The sequence below is a fragment of the Silurus meridionalis genome, chromosome 8 (genome assembly GCF_014805685.1).
Source record: "Silurus meridionalis isolate SWU-2019-XX chromosome 8, ASM1480568v1, whole genome shotgun sequence".
NCBI classification, from domain to species: domain Eukaryota; kingdom Metazoa; phylum Chordata; class Actinopteri; order Siluriformes; family Siluridae; genus Silurus; species Silurus meridionalis.
In genome coordinates, this window is record NC_060891.1 from 20,071,879 (window position 1) to 20,092,727 (window position 20,849).

The window sequence follows — 20,849 nt, forward strand, 5'->3', positions numbered from 1 at the left end:
ACTGCATTTAAACAGGTGATGCAACAGGTAAACATGGCATAGTATGACATGAGTCCACATGCTCTTCAACTGCAGCTACAGTAAAAGTGTAGTAGAAGGTGTAATGAGAGGGATTACAGCCACTGATGTAAGCTTTGCATGTGCATGAAGGTGGATTTGGTTTGGTTGTGGCAGCTGGTGCATAGCTTTCTCACTATTAGGGAAAGGATTAGAGTGTGTCAGAACTGGCACACCACTTTGATGAAACATCTGCATTTGGAATCTGTCTGTCTGTCTGTCTCTATCCGGTATCATCTTATATGCTTCTTTTAGTTTGTTACTGCTAACAATTTAAAGTCATATCTGGTCACTAACATGCAGTGTATGAATATGGTCCCTTTACTCATGCCCAGTGTCGGAGTTAGTATTTCTTATTGTGTTTGTAGCCATGGAGATCTTGCTGTATCTATGTGAAGAGTTAATTCCAAATTGTGCTTTTCTGTATGTGCTATTAATAGTACCTTAGTTCTCCTGAAGTCTCCTAATATGCATTTAATTGCTTAGATACGATATCATACATTTTTCACTGGAAAGACAAAATAAGATGAATCACCCAAGCGCTTCAGTGAATATTCATGTAAACTTCTCCATGTTGAAGATTTTCACTAACAGTACTGTGTGTTTAGTGGCAGTGAAAATTGTCAAATGAATCCGTGTGTTGACCATGGGGCAAAACAATCAAACTATAGCCCCCGTTCGAAGATTATTTAAAAGCAAACTATTTCTATCAGTAGCTATCTTATTCAGAGATTTGCTGTTGTTTGGTTAGCTAATCTTTCAGCGATATTAATGACCTCAAACTTACTGAAACTTCAGCTTTTCCTTTGTGTGAAGAAATATTGATTTTTTTTTTTTTATTATTATTATTCTTCAGGCAACAGTACTATTTATGGCCAGAAAGTCACGGGTAAAAGTTTTCAGTTTTTGACAGACTGTGTTTCCCTTAGGCTACTTTCTCCAGTTCAGCTATACTAGACTTTCTTATTCTTTCTGCTGATGTTTTATAGAGCAGGCTGAATCATCTTAATGCTAACTTACAGATAAAAGGAAAACAAACAAACACAAAAAAATCACACAGCTAGAGCCTATCCCAGAAGCACTGGGCTCAAGTCTGGAGAATTCCCTTTGGATAGATGCCAGGCCACTGTGCACACACATTCACATTCTCATTCATACATCGGGATAATTTAACATTGCCAGTTATGCTATGAAAAGAGAAAACATGAAGAAATTGTATTTACCACCTATAGGGCCTTATTAATGAGACAGTAGTATAATTTTAGTACAATTATAATTTTTTATTGATCAAACCAACATCAAACTAAGACTTTTAACTGTATAGCTACATATATCAGTATCTGTGTGTGTGTGTTACATACACAACCAAAGATTGGCGTGCAGTAAAATGCTTTTAATGACTGGTCTGTGACATAAAAGCAATGCATTATTATGAAGAGTATATCAGCCACATTTAACCCAATTACTTCCCAATATACAATTCTAAGTCCATGTTAATGTCATGGCAGAATAAATAATATCTAAAACCCTGTTTGTCACATAATCCAACCATTTAATTAAACATACTATATTAGTCAGTCAATATTTAAAGCATATATACAATATGGTGAATTAAGATCTGTGCTGCCTGATAGTTGCTGGACCCACATCGCTCACCAATGTGCTCTTGCAGTGCCTTTGACATTGAACCAAATATTTGTCCGTTATCTCTGTTTTCACACTGTCCAAAACTATACAACCAGGTGGATTGCTTATGCTTACTTGCTTCCGCTGTAAATGACATGAATGTTCATGGTGCCCTATGACTAATCTGACATCTGGTGTGAATTTCTGTGCATTACATTTCTAAACATTCCCACGATTATTTTCAAATCAGCCCTTACTAGAAAAAGGGTTCACTACAGTAGAATGAAAGAAAAATGTATATTATATTATTATTATTCTTCAGGCAACAGTACTATTTATGGCCAGAAAGTCACGGGTAAAAGTTTTCAGTTTTTGACAGACTGTGTTTCCCTTAGGCTACTTTCTCCAGTTCAGCTATACTAGACTTTCTTATTCTTTCTGCTGATGTTTTATAGAGCAGGCTGAATCATCTTAATGCTAACTTACAGATAAAAGGAAAACAAACACAAACAAAAAAAATCACACAGCTAGAGCCTATCCCAGAAGCACTGGGCTCAAGTCTGGAGAATTCCCTTTGGATAGATGCCAGGCCACTGTGCACACACATTCACATTCTCATTCATACATCGGGATAATTTAACATTGCCAGTTATGCTATGAAAAGAGAAAACATGAAGAAATTGTATTTACCACCTATAGGGCCTTATTATTGAGACAGTAGTATAATTTTAGTACAATTATCATTTTTTATTGATCAAACCAACATCAAACTAAGACTTTTAACTGTATAGCTACATATATCAGTATCTGTGTGTGTGTGTGTGTGTGTGTTACATACACAACCAAAGATTGGCGTGCAGTAAAATGCTTTTAATGACTGGTCTGTGACATAAAAGCAATGCATTATTATGAAGAGTATATCAGCCACATTTAACCCAATTACTTCCCAATATACAATTCTAAGTCCATGTTAATGTCATGGCAGAATAAATAATATCTAAAACCCTGTTTGTCACATAATCCAACCATTTAATTAAACATACTATATTAGTCAGTCAATATTTAAAGCATATATACAATATGGTGAATTAAGATCTGTGCTGCCTGATAGTTGCTGGACCCACATCGCTCACCAATGTGCTCTTGCAGTGCCTTTGACATTGAACCAAATATTTGTCCGTTATCTCTGTTTTCACACTGTCCAAAACTATACAACCAGGTGGATTGCTTATGCTTACTTGCTTCCGCTGTAAATGACATGAATGTTCATGGTGCCCTATGACTAATCTGACATCTGGTGTGAATTTCTTTGCATTACATTTCTAAACATTCCCACGATTATTTTCAAATCAGCCCTTACTAGAAAAAGGGTTCACTACAGTAGAATGAAAGAAAAATGTATATTATATTATATATTTGTCACATTCAAGCAGCACCACACACAAGCCAGAAGGTGTCACTATCATCATTGATATAGTTTATCTAATTATTTTACCTGTTCTAAATGTTAATGGTTTTAACAAAGTATTGATTGGTTGGCACTGATATTGCCTGTTTTGCCTTTTTCTGTTCTGACCTTCAGCTGCTGCATTACTTACCAACATGTTTCCCTGCTTTGCACTGTCTGAAACTTGGATTGTTTCTTGCACTTTGATTCCTGCTCTGTGTTTTCACTATTGTTTTCTGGTTACCCAGCTACCCCTGTGTATCCAATAAACCTCTGCACATGCATCCATTAAATCCAGCCAAGTCCTCTTTGTTGCATGTAGCAGGAAATGGATGTTTTTGATAGTGACAAGAGCGAGGCCTGTGGGATACGTATAATTGAATCACAGTGGGGGTAGCAATTTGGAACAAGGCTGAAGTCATCATTATGCCTAGCTAAACGAAGCTAGTCACCTCTCAGGGCTTATTTGCATACTATCCACAGTACATAGTTTTTTGCGAACAGCTAACATTTAAAGGTCAGATGCAGCATTACAGCGCAAGACTAAGAACCTAAAATTAAAATGAGGAATATGTCATGAATTGAATAACTTTTTCAGTATACTACATACACATACACGCTATAATTGTTGTTATATAAATGACAGACTGATTTTACATTAAGCAATTTAAATTAAGGTTTGTTTAGGGTGTGTTTTATAAGTGAAAACTCGAAATTTTCATTATGCCTGATTAAGACTTGAGAGAATCATAATTACTTGACAGAAGAAAAAGCGTTTTTTGCTAAATGGATTGTTTCTAAATGGATGCATCAAGGCTTTGTTTTTTTTTCTTTGTTTTCAGTGTGTTAATGTTTTTTGATCTAATATGTAGATTGGAAATAAACAAATGTAAACATTATTTATTTAATTAGCCTGCCATTTTCATTTAATCTGAAAAACTATTATTGTAGCCCTAATTGTTGTTTTTAAGTTCATCTGCAGTGTTAATTGTAGCACTTATAAATGCTAATGAGCAGATTTTGGCTGGATTCTGACAGGAAGAAGACTAAGAAGAGAAGCCTGAATATTGTAGCGCACTGAGAGAGAGAGAGAGAGAGAGAGAGAGAGAAAGAAAGGCCGGCGAGAAAGGCATTCATTTATTTGGGCATCATGGGGAAACAGAACAGCAAGCTGCGGCCAGAGGTGCTGAATGATCTGCGTGAGAACACGGAGTTTAGTGAACATGAGCTGCAGGAGTGGTACAAGGGATTCCTGAAGGACTGTCCCACTGGTCACCTCACTGTGGAAGAGTTCAAAAAAATCTACGCCAATTTTTTTCCATATGGAGACGCCTCCAAATTTGCCGAGCACGTCTTCCGGACATTCGACACTAATAGCGACGGGACTATCGACTTCAGAGAGTTCATCATTGCACTCAGTGTGACATCACGAGGAAAGCTGGAGCAGAAGCTGAAGTGGGCCTTTAGTATGTATGACCTAGATGGCAATGGTTACATCAGCCGAGCAGAGATGCTGGAAATTGTACAGGTAAAAGCAGACCTGTTTTTTCTTTTTATAAATATTGACATGTTTCAGAAATTTCTGTGAATCTATAACAGATCCATAATGCATGTTCTGTTAGAATTACAAGGTTCCATAATGTTCTGGATGAAGAGGTTTTAAATCAAAGGTTTGGCTTTTTAGCCAGTATACTTCTAAAACACAAAGCTCCAAATAGTTTACACTGTAACAGAACTTTTACATTTACATTTTCTAAATAATCAGAAAGATGATGAAGTACATTTGGAAAATGGACCAGAAATAGAGAGAACTTTTATTTTCCCCAATCTCATTGAGTAACTATTAAATCATCTATGAAGTTTTTATGGTTTACATTTATTTTTTTTGTACAAAATGTAAAAATAAAAGCTGACAATACTGAAACAACTAAGCTACATACTCAAATGAAATTAACATTTAAAATAATATTCTTTTGGTTTAGAAGATTCTCATGTAAACATCGAATATGGCACAACATTCTAAGTGAGCAATTGTAATTTTATTAAGTGAGCAAGTTTGACAGTTAAAGGCTGTCATATTCTATGAGCTTCTTAGAAATAATGACCAGCAAATTAACTTATATTCACCTAAATTTATGCACCTTTATTTGTCCAAAGGATATTTTCCCCAAAAGGTGGTTCCCCTTGTGGTTTGAGGAAAGATAATTACTAATGTCTTTCTTCATTGTCATTGTGGTAACACCCTCCTGAATGTTCTAGACCTTGGGCTTGGGCTTTTGTAGGTGGTCACACTTGCTGATGATCTATTAATCAAGAGCATTTGATCAGCAGCACCTAGCTGCTACTTACCTTAACTGCTTTAATCCTATATAAACTGTGAAGGCCTTAGTTTGTTCACTTGAATTTTCCATGTTGGCTTCAGTTTTGTAAAATAAGTAAAAGCACAATGTAATATACCACGTGTTGTTGTTTGTCTGAGTTTGTATTTGTCTAATTTTAGGACCTGCTAAAGACCAGAGGAGTTGTATGTCCTGATATATAAAACCATTAAATTTAAATAGGGTGTACTTTCTTTTTCACATGCTTACATTAGTCATGTCTACTAAGGAGCCAGTTTGAAAAACCTCAAAATATTCATCAGATATACTGATGTTAATGAGTTAAAATAGAATGGAAGACATGAATGATTTCAACAGATTAAAACAAAATGAGTGAAAATACATGAAAATTCTTGAAAAAATTAGTCATCAATAAAGATTTTCTATCCCTTATTTTTTCCCATTAGTGTTAGAATAATTAGCAATATAAGAAGAATTTAATTTATGCAGACAGTTACTAAGTTTTAGTAAGTAGCAACACATATTTGTTCAGTTATTTTTATTAGGTTACACATTCAGTAACACATTTACTATGTCTTCTAGGCAATCTATAAGATGGTTTCATCTGTGATGAAGATGCCAGAGGATGAGTCCACTCCAGAGAAGAGAACTGATAAGATTTTCAGACAGATGGACACCAATAAAGATGGTAAAAAAAAAAAAAACAATATGTATAACCAAATATAACATATAAACTTGTACTTTACTCTTTCTACTATAGCGACTTCTAGTCCATAAACAATCTGTTTGATGTTTTTTTTTAAAGATTTAAATTATTCATATGCATGTGAATGCTTGAGACATTTTATGAGCCTGTGAATCATGTGGCCAATAGAAAACTAGAAACGCTTGGCCACTACAGAAAATAAAAGATGGAGTAAGTACTGATTAGAGGGGTGTCGCACCATCCCATAGACCACGGATAAATACAGCAACCCAACACAGATTTAAAAGAATATAAAATTAGCATCAAAAGAGAAGTTTTGACATGGCGCTGGCTCGTTATGTGATATTCGGTTGCTGCCCATACTTACGACAGGTCTTTGAGGAAAGTTTGCATGCTGAAAGTCTAGTGTGACCATCCCCTAACTGTATAAGTATTTCTAATTATAAATTACACAAATATTTCAGTTTGAATCCTATGGTCTTGAGGGGTTTTAAAGGGGTGTTACAAATCAGATCTAGTATTTTGCCATGCAGCATTTCCACATGAAATTGATTCTTTTAATAAAACAGAACACCTCATTGCTATTTAGTCTTTATTTAACCTAGACTTAATGCTCATGGCTAAAGATTCAGCTGCATTATTATGGGTAGATTTGATGAGATTATTTAAATCTACCAGAGAACCTACATACAGAGTCACTACTCTGGAGCATCTGAGCGCAATCAGGATATAAACTTGGATGAAAAACCAGTGATTAATTATGTCTTATTTGCAAATTGTAGCCTTGTACAGTGCCATGATTGCAGAGTGACTTTTTAATAGCACTTAACTGTCATTAAAGCTCACTTTCTGCTGTGCTCTTCTAGGAAAGATTTCTCTGGAGGAGTTTATTAAAGGTGCCAGGAGCGACCCCTCGATCGTTCGCCTTCTCCAGTGTGACCCGAGCAGCGCCAGTCAGTTCTGAGCACCACAAACACAATGCAATCTAACAGTGTTCACTCGAGTCCAAAGTGAGCATGGTAAGTGTTTGTGTAAGGGTAGGAATGTGGGTGTTCTCGATATCATCACATTTACTAGTTTGTCAGTGGCATTAGGGACCAATTTTGAAATGTGAATGCTAAATAAATGCCAGTAAGCACTTATGTCAGTTTTAGTCTAATCGACTGTTAACAAGACTAACACTTGTTAAGAACTAAGAATATAGTGTTGTGTGTATTGTGTATGTGTGTATTATAACAGCAGGTCATAAGAGGAAATGTTTATAGAAGAGTTGTACTGTATGGTACTGTATTTTGCATAATTAGCAATGCATAATCGGTCCTGTTTTACTTTATTTTGAAATAAATAGGGTAATTTGTGTGTAATCTATGAAAATGCATAGCACACTGAGCTTGTAGGTGTGAGATAGTCGATATACAAAGTATTATTGCATAAAATGTATTTATTCTGATGGCTGTGGCAAGTTCAGATCTCAGTCTCCCAGAATCATAGATGTATGAAGTCTAGATGTGACATTAGCTGTTGCAAACAATTTCAATGTCTCGGCCATGTTAAAGATAATTAATAGGTATAGCTCTATTTTGACAAAAATCTAACAAAATTTGCTTTATGGCCGACAGTTATTGTTAATGCAAATTGGATTAAAACTTAAATGTACATTAAGATGTGAAATGATCATGTGTTGAGCATTCATTTTACTACTACTGATCATTTTAAATTCAATAAAAACAATTATAATACCCTAATAATAAATCTGATTAGAGATTCCAAGAGTTACTTATAAAATCCATGTAACAACGAACCAGCACTGACACAATTATATAAAAACACAGAGTATAAGCTTCGTGAAACAATAACAATACACACTGATTACAAATTCATCGGCTAACATAATCTAGGCTAAATCTATAGCAATTTAAACTAGCTTGAATTACCCAACCTACCAAAATCAACACTCAATCACAAATCCAATAGTAAAACTAATCTTATCAAGTTATATACAACCAAACAAAATACTAAGCCCATTTATTATACTCAATTCTACTCTAACATGGTCTCAGTTTTTAGAGAAGCTAAACAGTAATAAACATTAAACTCACCTTGCTGATTTGCCGCAATCTGTCGCTTTAGTGAAAAATGATCGTTTGATCAATGAATGTGAAGTGTCAATGAATCTTGTATGTAAATGCCACATAGTGTGCTTAGGGTTATTAAAAAAAAACATAATGGCAGCTCTAAACTCAGAGAAAAATCTGCACTCTGGATTGTTGCTCCTGCCAGAAGGGGTAAATGTAACCCAAAATGGCATCTGGATTTCATATGATGTTGCCCAGAACAGTAACTGTTCACACATATACATAATTGTGGCAATTACACATAATTGTGCATGCAGGTTTAAAGCTGGTTTAAGGCAGTAAGACACAAAAAACACACTAAAAGATAGACTCTCTTTATATGAATTTTGGGGTCAAATCTGTCTGACATTATTTTCTAATAACCTCTGAATGATTTACTATATACAATGCATTGCAGACGTATCCACCTCCTTTTAATGAAGGATGAAGTAAAGAATAAATCCAAGAATTTTAACTAATAGAATGTTTTAACTTTTTAAATGTTGAATGATTGCAAAATGTCTTTCATTTGCCAGTTATAGTGTTGTGTATTTTTTTTTTTCTTTTTCATTATAAAATGTGATATGTTGGAGAGTGTTTTGTGCATGTTTTTAAATTCTGGCTGAAAATGCAAACTTTTTTTAATAGAATCACAATTTCTTTCCACATTATCCAGCTTGCAGTGTGAAATGATCTTATTTTAGCTGTTTTTTTTTTTTATTTAGGGTATAAAATTTGTTTGTATTTTCAATTTGCAGTAGTTTTTATTAATTCATTTATTATTATTATTATTATTATTATTATTATTATTGCCAGCATTTTGTGAACATTAATAGACTTCTGGCTGACAGGTTTCTCGTATTCCGTCCATTGAAATTAACCAGCATGTGGTCGTGTAATAGTGATTATTGTTTTTATACAAGCAATGATTTGTTCACATTTGTCAGACACTTTGCTTACAGTTGCATGTGTTATGGCAGTTTTTACATAAATATTGTAACCTAGATGGCCGTATTGATATTTTGTATTTTATGCACTTGTTGATGAAGTCTAGGGCACCTTTTATCAAACATTAGTAAAGTCCAATGTGAATGCATTTCTGCTTCTTGTTTCTTTTTCCTTGAATATAATAGTCATTCACAAACTGATTCATTATCACACTGTGCCACACACTGCATCTCTCTTCATTCCTGTTGGATAATGAGTTTATATGATGTCAAGTACACGTATGCAACTTCATAAATGTCCTCTTCTATCACCATAGAAACTGGTGCTTGATTTGTACAATGCTGCTTGACTGCAGTAGTTATGGACATGTGTCTGACCTCATAACTGGCCTTTTCCCAACCCTTATAAAAACACTGCTTTAAGAACATCTCAAATGAAGTGTTACAGGATGTGTTAAGTAAATACTTTTAGTAGAAATAGATCCAGAATGAAGGCAAATAAAGTCAGAATTTTGATAAGAAAATGTAGCATTTTAAATCCCTCCATGACAGTTATGGCGTGAAACTAGTGACTTTTGACATTTTGTAGTCAGAGATGTTGTTCATGGTTATAACTGATGTCTTGCTGTGTTTATAAAGGGTGCCGTAACTGTGCTGTTAATAGAAAGGTTTTGGCATGTTACTGCTATCGTTCTTCTTTTGTTTCCATTAAAAACTTGTGCTTCCTTCTTGCAATGAATTAGTGACCCTCATAGACAATTCTATTTCATGAAAAGAGGGACTTCTTCCATTTGTAACACTAGTAGTTTAACGGAAATGCTGGAAAATGGGGGACAATTTTTATTGTTCATGCTGCAAGCTCATAGCCTTTTTTTATAATATAATCTAAATAAAAACTAATATATATATATATATATATATATATATATATATATATATATATATATATATATATATATATATATATATATATATATATATATATATACACATACATACATACATAAGTATAAAGTACTACATCCAGAATCAGGAATGCTCTGTATAGTAAGGAGTCTAATGTTCCTTCTGTGATGATTCAGTGCAATTTGACTATAGAACTGAAAGACTGGATAAATATTTGTCCTTTTTTTTTTTAAGATAAAAAGCTTTCACTCCCAGCTCTTCTCTTTCTTCTGTTTTCTTTGGGAGCATTACACAGCTGCATATGTGTTCCCCAAACAGCAAGGCACATGCCATATAAACATCAGCTATTAGGGTTGCTTAATTAGCCACGGTGCACTGTTTGAATGCATCCTGCCTGGTGCGCTTTGGGTGTTTAATTCACATGGCGTTGTGGAGAAGGGAATCTCGACCAAGTCTGGAGAGCAGGAGTTCACGCTAGAGAAACCTGTCTGAAGGATCTGATCGTAGAATTGCTATTAAATAAGTGAATTAAAAAGACATAAATGGAAAGAGGGACAGTCAGTGAGATTGGAGGTAATTGAAGCAACTTTCAAAGCTGCCATGGGGCCACGAGCTTTGGTGAATGCACGGCCAGTAAACGAGTGAAAGCACACTGCTGCTAAATTTAATGAGCAAGCTAGTAGAACATCCAAAGCACAGACAGCTAGATTTCTTAATTGCTGAAAGCTTCTTATGAAAGGGGCAAAAAAAACATCCAGGCACTCAATGTTTTAAACCAATGGGAGAAAAAAAAAGGCTTCATGCTACAGTAAGTTGTCATTGTGATTCACTGTATTGTGCTTTAGTTGGAGAACTGCATGGCGCAACATTGTCACCTAGTGGCAGAGTGCAGTGTTGCAGTATATAAATTCAGTTTTTTTAGAAGAGTATAATTTATATTCATGAATTTCTTCATTCAAATATATTACAACAATGCCCTACTGGTTTAATGGTTAGCATGTTTGCCTCGCTCCACTGGGAGTTGAGAGTTTGAGCCCTGCCTCTGGTCAGTGTGTTACAGTTTAATGTTCTCTCTGCATTTTGGGGGTTTCCTCTGGGTACTCAGCTTTTCAAATTATCCATGGTGTGTATGTATGCGATTTGTGCCATGCAATGGGCTGGCCTTCTATCCAGAGTGTTCTTCACCTCGTGTCCTGAGTTTACTGGCATAGGCTCCAGGCTTCCATGGGGCCCTGCATAGGTAAGTAGTATATAAAATAAGATTCTCTGTCTCAATGGAATAATTTATTGAAAATTAATGAATGATGTGGTGTTGTGATGTGGAGTCACTGTTACCACCCAAATGTTGATTTTCCAATACAATTATGTCCCAAAGCATTTTATTTATTTTACTTAACTTATTCATTAACGACTCATGTTTTTTAGCTACTTATAGTTTCATGTTGTTGGAATATCCATTAGCCTAGAGGCTGTAATCAGCCATTACTTCAACCTTCTATATTATATAGTAAATACGGAGGTAGAAGCTGATCTGTGCCTTTCATAAATCTCCTTCGCCATATCTAATACTGTAAATCTTTGTTAAATACTATTTTCATTTTATGTGTAATGTGCATATTAGTCCTAGCTGATGTACAGCATTTGCCAAGTACATGAGTTATAGAATTAATTGCTTAGGATGAATTCATTAATATAAACCTGTGCCTTGCTGCTTTTATAGATGATTAGTCAACAGCTTCTCAAGTCAAGAGGCACACAGTGGTACACGTTACATACTATAAATGAGACAATGTTCCTCCAGGACCCTGGTGCTACGTTAAACAGAATAGAGCTACAACATAAAGCTACGTAAAGTGCATTGAGTGCAATCTAGTGCAAACAGTGCAGACAGACAACACAAGACAGTGTGGGACAATACACATAACACAAGATAGTGCTGAACAGTAAACCTACTGTATACTCTGAATATACAGTACTGTGCAAAGAGGACTATAAAAGACTATGAACAAGAGTATATGTAAACAAACACAATGCAGTGCAAAAACAGTAGTAGCAGCAGTCAGGAGGTTGTACAGTTCAGTAACACACAGTTTTGTGTGTGTGTGTTTCAGATTAGTTCTGTGTTGAGAAGCATGATAGCTTGCGGGAAAAAGCTGTTGCACAGTCTGGATGTGACAGCCCGAATGCTTCAGAACCGCTTTCCTGATGGCAGGAGGGTAAAGAGTGTGTGTGGGGTCATCCACAATGCTGTTGGCTTTTGCAGATGCAGCGTGTGGTGTAAATATCCGTGATGGAGGGGAGAGAGACTCTTCTCAGCTGTCCTCACTACCCTCTGTAGGGTCTTGCGATCCTTCTGACCTTTGTACCGATTGGTGAGGCAGAGGGACCGACCTGGGAAGGATGTGCTGCTAGTTAGAGCAATAAAGGATGGAGATGGAAATGTGGATAGTGTGTTGAGAAGATTGAGGGAGTATTTTGAGCAGCTGATGATCGAGGAGAGAGAGAGAGAGAGAGAGAGAGAGAGAGAGAGAGAGAGAGAGAGAGAGAGAGAAGGTTGGATGGTGTGGAAATGGTGAAGCAGGAAGTGGATAGGATTAGTAAGGAGATAGTGAGAGCAGCTATTAAGAGGATGAACAGTGGAAAGTCAGTTGGACCAGATGACATACCGGTAGAAGCATGTAGATGTTTAGGAGAGATGGCAGTGGAGTTTTTAACAAGATTGTTTAACAAGAGTTTGGAAGGTGAGAGGATGCCTGAGGTATGGAGGAGTGTGCTGGTACTGATCTTTAAGAATAAGGGAGATGTGCAGACCTGCAGTAACTACAGGGGAAATTGAGGTTAATCAGTCAAACCATGAAGTTATAGGGAAGAGTAGTGGAAGCCAGGCTGTGAGAAGAGGTGACCATCTGTGAGCTAACAGTATGGTTTTATACTGAGGAAGAGCACCACAGCCGCATTATTTGCTTTAACGATGTTGAGGGAGAAATATAGAGAAGGTCAGAAGGAGTTGCATTGTGTGTTTGTAAGTTTAGAGAAAGCATACGACAGGGTGGAGAGAGGAGTTGTGGTATTGTATGAGGAAGTCAGGTGTGTCGGAGAGGTATGAGAGGGTGGTGCAGGACATGTATGAGGACAGTCTGACAACAGTGAAGTGTGCAGTAGGAACGACAGACTGGTTCAAGGTGGAAGTTTGGACTGAATTAAGGATCGGCTCTGAGCCCTTTCCTGTTTGCAGTGGTGATGGACAGGTTGACAGACGAGGTCAGACAGGACTATGATGTTTGCGGATATTGTGATTTGTGGTGAGAGTAGTAAGCAGGTGGAGAAGAGCCTGGAGAGTTGGAGGTATGCGCTGGAGAGAAGGGGAATAAAAGTCAGTAGGAGAAAGACAGAGTACATGTGTGTGAATAAGAGGGAGGGCAGTGGAGTGGTGCGGTTGCAGAGAGAGGAGGTGGAGAAGGTGGAGGAGTTCAGGTACCTGGGGTCAACAGTGCAAAGTAATGGAGAGTGTGTTAGAGAAGTGAAAAAAAGAGTGCGTGCAGGGTGGAGTGGGTGAAGAAGAGTGATAGCAGGAGTGATTTGTGATAGAAGAGTGTCTGCAAGAGTAAGAGGGAAAATTTATAGGACTGTGGTGAGACCTGCGATGTTGTATGGTTTAGAGACTTGACTAAAAGACCGGAGGTGGAGCTGGAGGTAGCAGAGCAGAAGATGTTGAGGTTTTCGTTGGGAGTGACAAGGATGGACAGGATTATAAATTAGTTTTGGAGACAAGGTGAGGAAGGTGAGCTTGAGATGGTTTGGACATGTGCAGAGGTGGGACATGGAGTATATTGGTAGGAGAATGGTGAGGATGGAAGGAGGGAACCAGGAAGGAGGAAAAGAGAAAGGCAAAGGAGGAGGTTAATGAATGTGGTGAGGAAAGACATGCAGGTAGTTGGTTTGAAAGAGGCAGATGTAGAGGACAGGTGGGTATGGAGACAGATAATCCGCTGTGGCGACCCCTAATGGGAGAATACGAAAGAAATAGTAGTAGTAGTCAACAACTTCTAAACAGTCAGATTTAACAAATCACCACGGCTGTGGGGTGAAATATGGTGACTGAAATCAATTTTGTAGGGAAAAAAAATACACAAAATGGTTATATGGGTAAAATGTATGGTTAATTATGAAAATTTCATTAAAAAAAAAGAAAGGATTCTTGTTGAAAGGATAACCATCTCCCTCACTAGTGAATGTCAACTATGATCAATTCTTTGTCATCATAGTTTGTCATTCCTAGTTTTCCCACACACAAATGTATAAATATATGTTCAGTGTATGGAGGTATGTTACAGGGACTTGAACTTTGAAAATCCAGATACTATACAAACTAAGATAATATAATTCTACATAGATCATGCAGACTGTGAAACAAATGTGTGCGAGTACAAAGGTGAAAGAAGTGCTAAAAAGTGTAGAATACTTGAAATTTATATGTAAATTTATATAAATTCATTGTAATAGTGAATTTCCTTTCTCCTTTAAGGAAGACTCACATTATGAACAATCTTGGTAGCGCAAATCATTGACTTACATGAAATCCTTTGACCAAAAAGTGATGTAATCATTTTTCCTGACTTTTCCTGTTTTACTGCAAATGCTTGAAATAATAAAGATTTCTTTGTCATTTTACAAGCATGAAATTAGAGTTAAATATTGTTTTATTGTTCTATAAAAAATAACTACAAACAGGAAATACACAGTATACATATATATACAGTATACATATATATACACAGTATACATATAGTATCAGTAAAGTAGAGGTTTATAATGGCTAGTGTTATAATGAACCAGCCTGGAAGATGACACATTCAGGAAGATTAGGTAAACAAAAATCCCCAAAGATCATGATTGGATATTTGCAAAAGATAACAGCTTCCTTCTTGGGTTCCCTCAGTCTCAAAAGCTCCTAACTGAACAGTATCCATGGCACACAATAATTTGAAAGCCATTTTGGAGGCAAGCCTTTCCTTTTATCTAACTAATGTGAGCATGTACCCAAGGCACTGCTTGAATTTTGGAACTGGGTTATGGTGTCAGAGGATAAAATAACACTTTTTGGCAACAAACAAATTCATTTGTCAGAAATATTTAAATTTTTAATACAAAAAAAATATTAAATAATCTCTATATAATTATTTTATAAAAATATTTTTAAAAAATCAATTTTCTTAATTATGGTGAAGGATCTGCAATGATTTGACTTTTCTTCTCTGTAAAACCTAGCAACCTTGTTTTAATACATGATCATTTAAAATACCCTTAGATTTTCAATGTATATGGCTGCCTCTATGACGAATTAGATTTTGTTGGTCTCTTCCAGTTGGATGAATAAAACACATCTAAATCTAAGCCTTTTATTTGGCCAAATCAGAATCCCGACCTAAACCCCTGAAAACATGTCAAGTGACACGGAGATGGTGAGAGACACTGGCAGGATACTAAGTTCAACCTTCCGTAACATTGTTAGTGCTTTTTTTAATTTGTTATTTTCTTATAATTGCATATTACTTCTTTCATAATGGCATGGATCTTATCACAGACACATTAACCCTCCCAATATACATTATATCAGCAAACTATCTGCCCATTACACTTTTTAAATCATGTATGCACTCATTAAAATTCATAATTGTGCTTATGTGTAATATATTTTGTAATTTTTTCATCTATATAGTATCTTCAACAATAAAACACAAACAAGATGCTTTTTTGAGGTTTTTATTTATAAAAACAAATAAGATACAAAAAAAAATCTTTAAAAAGTTTCCATAGGAAAGCAAAATGAATGCAATCCCATCTCTTTCATATCCATTTTAAAATGCATCATGGTCATAAATAATGCTACTTTTAAAGAACTATTATTATCTTACTACCATACAAACAAAAATTGTCATAAGAGTAAAGAAACTAACAGGAATGTGTTTGGTTCTGTGAATGATCAGAAGAGGCTTCCCAGCAGTAAATGTCATGCCATGTGCTGAATACAGTGGTCCATTGTAGTGGTTAAATGTATTCAAACTGCATTGCATTGATGGCGAATTCATTGGATGTTTAGGAGAGTGGCTAATAGACCACAATGAAATACCGTAAATGGAAAGACAACCATGTTCATCCCCCTTTCCCTGGTTAAATAACTGTGTACAGAAGGAAGCAAAGATATTTTTTAAAAGAAGGCAATTGTGCATCTGCAATAATAGGGGCACATGCAACATGGACCAGTTAGCATTTGTAATGGGAAAATGTAACTGTCATTTAGTAACACTGGGTTCCAAGACTTTCATTATCAGAGGACCAATAAGCATCTATTTTGATGTAACAAATTAATGCAGCACTGCATCTGTTGCTTTAAAGCACACGGGTGGCACAGGGCTTAGCCGGCAGTTCCAAGGTGCTTCCACACCCACAGTGGCCTCCCATGTTCCCTAGACTCTGCTCTTCCACCAGACTTGGCATTCCCTGCTCATGAATCTGCTGCATCCGTTGCCTAATGAAGATAAACGGTATCGAGTTACTAGAATACACAGATGGATTCAGTGGAAAATAAAAACAGTGAATTCAGAAGCATCAGAGAAAATGTGAACTCACCAAGCTTTTCTGGACATAACATAATAGATGTCTGGTTTCTGGAAGCCATTAAAGGTGGACGAGGCAGCAACAGTGTAAGCACCCATGTTTTCAAACAGCAGCCAGTCTCCTACCTGCCGGTCTGGCAGAGCACACAGCTCCACAATGCGGTCCAGGCCATCGCAGGTAGGACCCCAAATACTGCATGGGTATATGCGCTCATCAGGCTTGGCTTTCTACAAAGTAAAAATCAAATAAATATTAATAAAAACGCATTTGCAGGTCACATGGCCATAATTATGCTTAATATATTAAAACAGAACATGCAATTATTTCCATACCTTGTGCACAATTGGGGTGACATGTGCATGATCAAAAAGGATGCAGTTGAAAGATCCATAAACACCATCATTGACATAATACATTAGAGTTCGGTCACTGGTTCCATCGTCTTCATCTGCATAAAAAGAAAAAGGTAAGTTTCTGTTCTTTGTACAAATGTTATACAAAGTAACTGAATGCAGGATCTTACCATCAGAGCCAGACTGCTCCTTCATGTTCACTTTTTTAGCAATGATGTTCACTGCTAGTGTATATGCAGATGCTACATAGAATCTGCCAGGCTCTGCAATTATCCTCACACCACAGTCTGCAGGAAAGTACTTATCCAGTGAAGGGTTGATCACAGCAGTAATCTAAAAGAACCCACATTGTCATTTTCACTCAACTACAGAATTGTAACATATACACACACACAATATATATATATATATATATATATATAAATTAATTAATTCCCCTCAAAAAGACATTTTTAAATAATAAACTAACCTCTTCAAACTTCAGCTTGGAATCATCAGAGCCAGGGAAGCCACCGCCAATATCCAGAAGGGTCATATTGTAGCCAAGCTCAGCCTGGGGGAGGGTATAAATTTCAGTTTAGTAATGCAAGACTATCAAATAAACTAATTCAGACAAGCAGATCACACATGTGACCACTCACCCCCATGTCAAAGACACAGCGTGCATCTGCAATGGCCTGGGTGTACGTCTCTGGATCTGTACAGCCGCTCCCTACATGAAAGCTGACTCCAATGATGTCCAGACCCAGCTCCTTTGCCCGTTCCAGAAGCAGCCTGCTGTTTTTCAGAGTGGCTCCAAACTTCACACTCAGCCTGCATACTGCCTTAGAGTCATCTGTAGCTATGCGCAGCACTAGCCTGCATGGAAATACAGATCATGATTAAATGGACTTTAATATTCTGAAGTGCGTCATTAAGTAGACACAGACAATTGGAGCGCAAAATAAAGAAAGTTACTCACTTGGCATTGTCATGGCTACGAGCAACCTTCATTAGCTCCACTTCACTATCAAAGGTCATCATCTGCACTCCATGTGCAGAAGCATACTTGATCTGTGACACCTGCTTGCATGGATTGGCATAAATGATCCTACTGGGCTCCACTCCCAGAGACTGCACAAGCTGGATCTCAGTCTAAAGAAAGATAAAGATAGGTTGGTACAATTTATACAACTACTAAATAAATCTATAATGTAACAGTATAACAATAAAACAATTCAGACAAAAATATGCACCTTGCTTGCACAGTCAAAGCCTGTCCCCAATGTTGCCAGAGTCTCTACAATAACCCTGCTATCGTTACATTTCACAGCATAGAAAGGTTTGACACGAGGCAAGGCACGTGCCCATCTAAGGTGTTTCTTAAGGACATCACCTAAGTCTGCCACAAAAAAGGCATCCTTGTCATCCTGCAGAAAAACAAAAACAAGTCATTAAAAAAAAAGTTTGACAGTAGTGTTATATATATAAAAAATAAAACCACCAAACTGAAGAACAATAAAAATGTGAAAACTCACAGATGAGGTGGACTCGTTGATTTTCTGCTCAACAATGTCCCGTGCACAGAAACCCTCATCCAGGAAGGAAAATTCAAAGTCGTTGAACGAGGTCATGGTCACAAATCAAGTTCCACTTGCAAAATAAAACTATAGAAAAGAAGTTACATGTACAACATTATTAGTTTGTTCTCTACAAAACACATAACTCTGCCAGAACAGCATACTGAATAAGGGCTGCCTGCTGAAAATATTGGCATGGTCTGTTCTCTTAATAACTATGCCATTGCTCAAAGTAGGATGGGTTATAATTCCAATTTATCATTGATAAATTCATAAATCCATTACTGTATTGTTTTGCTACATTTCTAACAACTTGCAAGCAGCACACAAAGCAAAAATCAACCTAAAGAAAAAAAATATCTAAAATTTGTGTGATTAGTAACTGTAATTGTGAACATAAATTTCACACTGGAAAACAAATATTACTTACTTGGATAGAAAGAGATGGAATTATCAAATGTCAGAGGATCAGAACACCCAAGGCGGCTCCCCGGTGAAGTTAAATCCTTTCAGATAAGCCTCAAGGCCAGGGCCAGTGTGTGCTTTGCTCAAGCGAGTGATCTGGAATGAAGAAGCACTTAAAGTAAGTTTTAAGCGCAATTCTCATGCTTTCAGCACAGCGTCATTGTATCCAAGTCATTATTAATTGAACCTTTTTGCCCCATTATTAATAAAATATTCCATAATACAGATAATAGCTGTAAATCAAGCTCACCAAAAAGAAAAAAAAAAGGAAACAAAGAAAAAAAGATTTTTTGTAATTTTTAATAGCCAGCCAACCCATACATGGCCAAATCGTGGTAAAGGGCCGGCTCAGGATCAAGCTCAATCCAACCAGTGCACTATATCGGGTATAGAAGTCATCAGTCCACATTTTGGGATCAACCCTCCGTCAGCAGGACTCTTAGGGTTTCCCCAATAGGAAACGACCTACAGTGTGTGTAGACCAATGAGAAAAGTGCTACGCAGCCATTAATCTGAAGAGGCCACAGCCGCAAAAGCAGCTATTTCCTAACTCGTAGTCGTACATTTAAAAAGGTAGAGAGGGTATATTTTATTTGTTATATTTTAACGTACGAAGGAAGAAATCCTCACGGTCATTCATTCATTTTTACAGCGAACTGTTTTATACAATACAGAAGCTTCTGCAACATCCGGCCACGTGGATTCGCTCTCTGAAATATTCAACATCTTGTAGGGCAGAAAATAATCACGCGGATCAAAATTGAGTGGGTTAATGTTTATCTAGGCAGCAAATTTATTGTTCACTGACTATTAAAATGATCCCTAAAGAAACTTGATAACTTGGGTTTTATGCGACGTCCCGCTTGATTAGCCGGTTTTATGGCAGCTAGTAATAGGTCACATTCAATGGATTACGAAAACCAATAAAAAAAATAACCCTGTATGAAAGATTTCCTGGTATAGACTATCGTTTAACCAGCATCTTTTCTTTGTCCTATTCAGAAAGTCGCGCTAATTACATCCTACTTTCCGCTAGTATGCTTTTAAACACATTTGCCGCTACATTAGCGTGCTAACTTTATAGCCACGTTAGCCTCCGTGTTCACCAGAATATCCCATATAACGCTTTTTTTTTTTTTTTTTGTTAGTTACCTACCTTAAAAAGCATTTACAAAGATTTGTGCCCATTAGACCAGAATCCGGGAAATAAAAAAATAAAATCCCGCGGTTTTTATATAATTTATTTTTTTTTCGCTTCCCCCAAGCCGGCGTGCTCTGTTCTGAATGAGGCCGGCGAAGTGCTGGCATTCATTATATAGTTCAGCGGTTTCCGGGGCAACACGCCAGCTGAAACCGGCTTCTCGGGTACGCGCACTCCGCCTGCGAACCGGTTTCAGCTTGCTAGCAGCCTTCGCGCGCAACAAAAGTCTCGTGCGATTCTAAAGGATGTGTAACACCGCCTTCTTCCCCCCCTCCACTACACTCACACAATATGTAGACTATAGAGATAGGTTGTAAGAGTAAATCCAAGGAGACTCCTCTTTAAGTTTTGTGCATTACTATTATAAATTATTATTATTATTTATTAATAATTCTTTTTATAACTATTAAGTGCTTTTAGTTTCAATAAATCATGTTTTATAAAATTAGACTTTGTTACAGACCTATATGATATTTTCCATAGTTTGCTTTCTGAATCACCTTTATTTCAG

The 20,849-nt window shown here is 36.7% G+C and overlaps 2 protein-coding genes across 4 annotated transcripts in view; one reads left to right on the plus strand and one right to left on the minus strand.

The window, feature by feature from the left end:
• The window catches only part of LOC124390452 (hippocalcin-like protein 1), a 32,603-nt gene extending 23,218 nt beyond the window's left edge, over window positions 1-9,385 (plus strand). For both annotated transcript variants that reach the window (XM_046856394.1, XM_046856395.1), the window contains exons 2-4: window positions 4,169-4,658; window positions 6,052-6,157; window positions 7,042-9,385. In XM_046856394.1, coding sequence (XP_046712350.1) covers window positions 4,281-4,658; window positions 6,052-6,157; window positions 7,042-7,139 — 582 coding nt within the window. In that variant the 5' untranslated portion in view covers window positions 4,169-4,280 and the 3' untranslated portion in view covers window positions 7,140-9,385. The remainder of the gene's footprint in view (window positions 1-4,168; window positions 4,659-6,051; window positions 6,158-7,041) is intronic.
• A 6,504-nt stretch (window positions 9,386-15,889) lies between these two features.
• On the minus strand, window positions 15,890-20,539 carry LOC124390315 (ornithine decarboxylase-like). Of its 2 annotated transcripts, XM_046856181.1 has the most exons (11): window positions 20,294-20,533; window positions 19,103-19,233; window positions 18,631-18,759; window positions 18,349-18,522; window positions 18,075-18,247; window positions 17,755-17,971; window positions 17,583-17,666; window positions 17,284-17,446; window positions 17,093-17,208; window positions 16,773-16,987; window positions 15,890-16,671 (listed from the first exon to the last, which is right to left on the minus strand). In XM_046856181.1, exons 3-11 carry the CDS (start codon window positions 18,724-18,726, stop codon window positions 16,533-16,535), a joined length of 1,377 nt encoding a protein of 458 aa, XP_046712137.1. In that variant the 5' UTR covers window positions 18,727-18,759; window positions 19,103-19,233; window positions 20,294-20,533; the 3' UTR covers window positions 15,890-16,532. The 2 variants fall into 2 exon arrangements, with proteins under 2 accessions (XP_046712137.1, XP_046712136.1); XM_046856180.1 differs by having other exon boundaries at window positions 17,093-17,446; window positions 20,294-20,539.
• Window positions 20,540-20,849: the final 310 nt, after the last annotated feature.

Bases quoted from the DNA above. Each gene is read 5' to 3' on its own strand.
- LOC124390315 (XM_046856180.1), bottom strand. From the start codon at position 18,726: ATGACCTCGTTCAACGACTTTGAATTTTCCTTCCTGGATGAGGGTTTC. The intron at 18,523-18,630 runs GTGAGTTTTCAC...GTTTTTCTGCAG, and splicing joins TCAACGAGTCCACCTCATCT to GATGACAAGGATGCCTTTTT. The intron at 16,988-17,092 runs GTATGGAAATAA...TTTACTTTGTAG, and splicing joins TCACCCCAATTGTGCACAAG to AAAGCCAAGCCTGATGAGCG.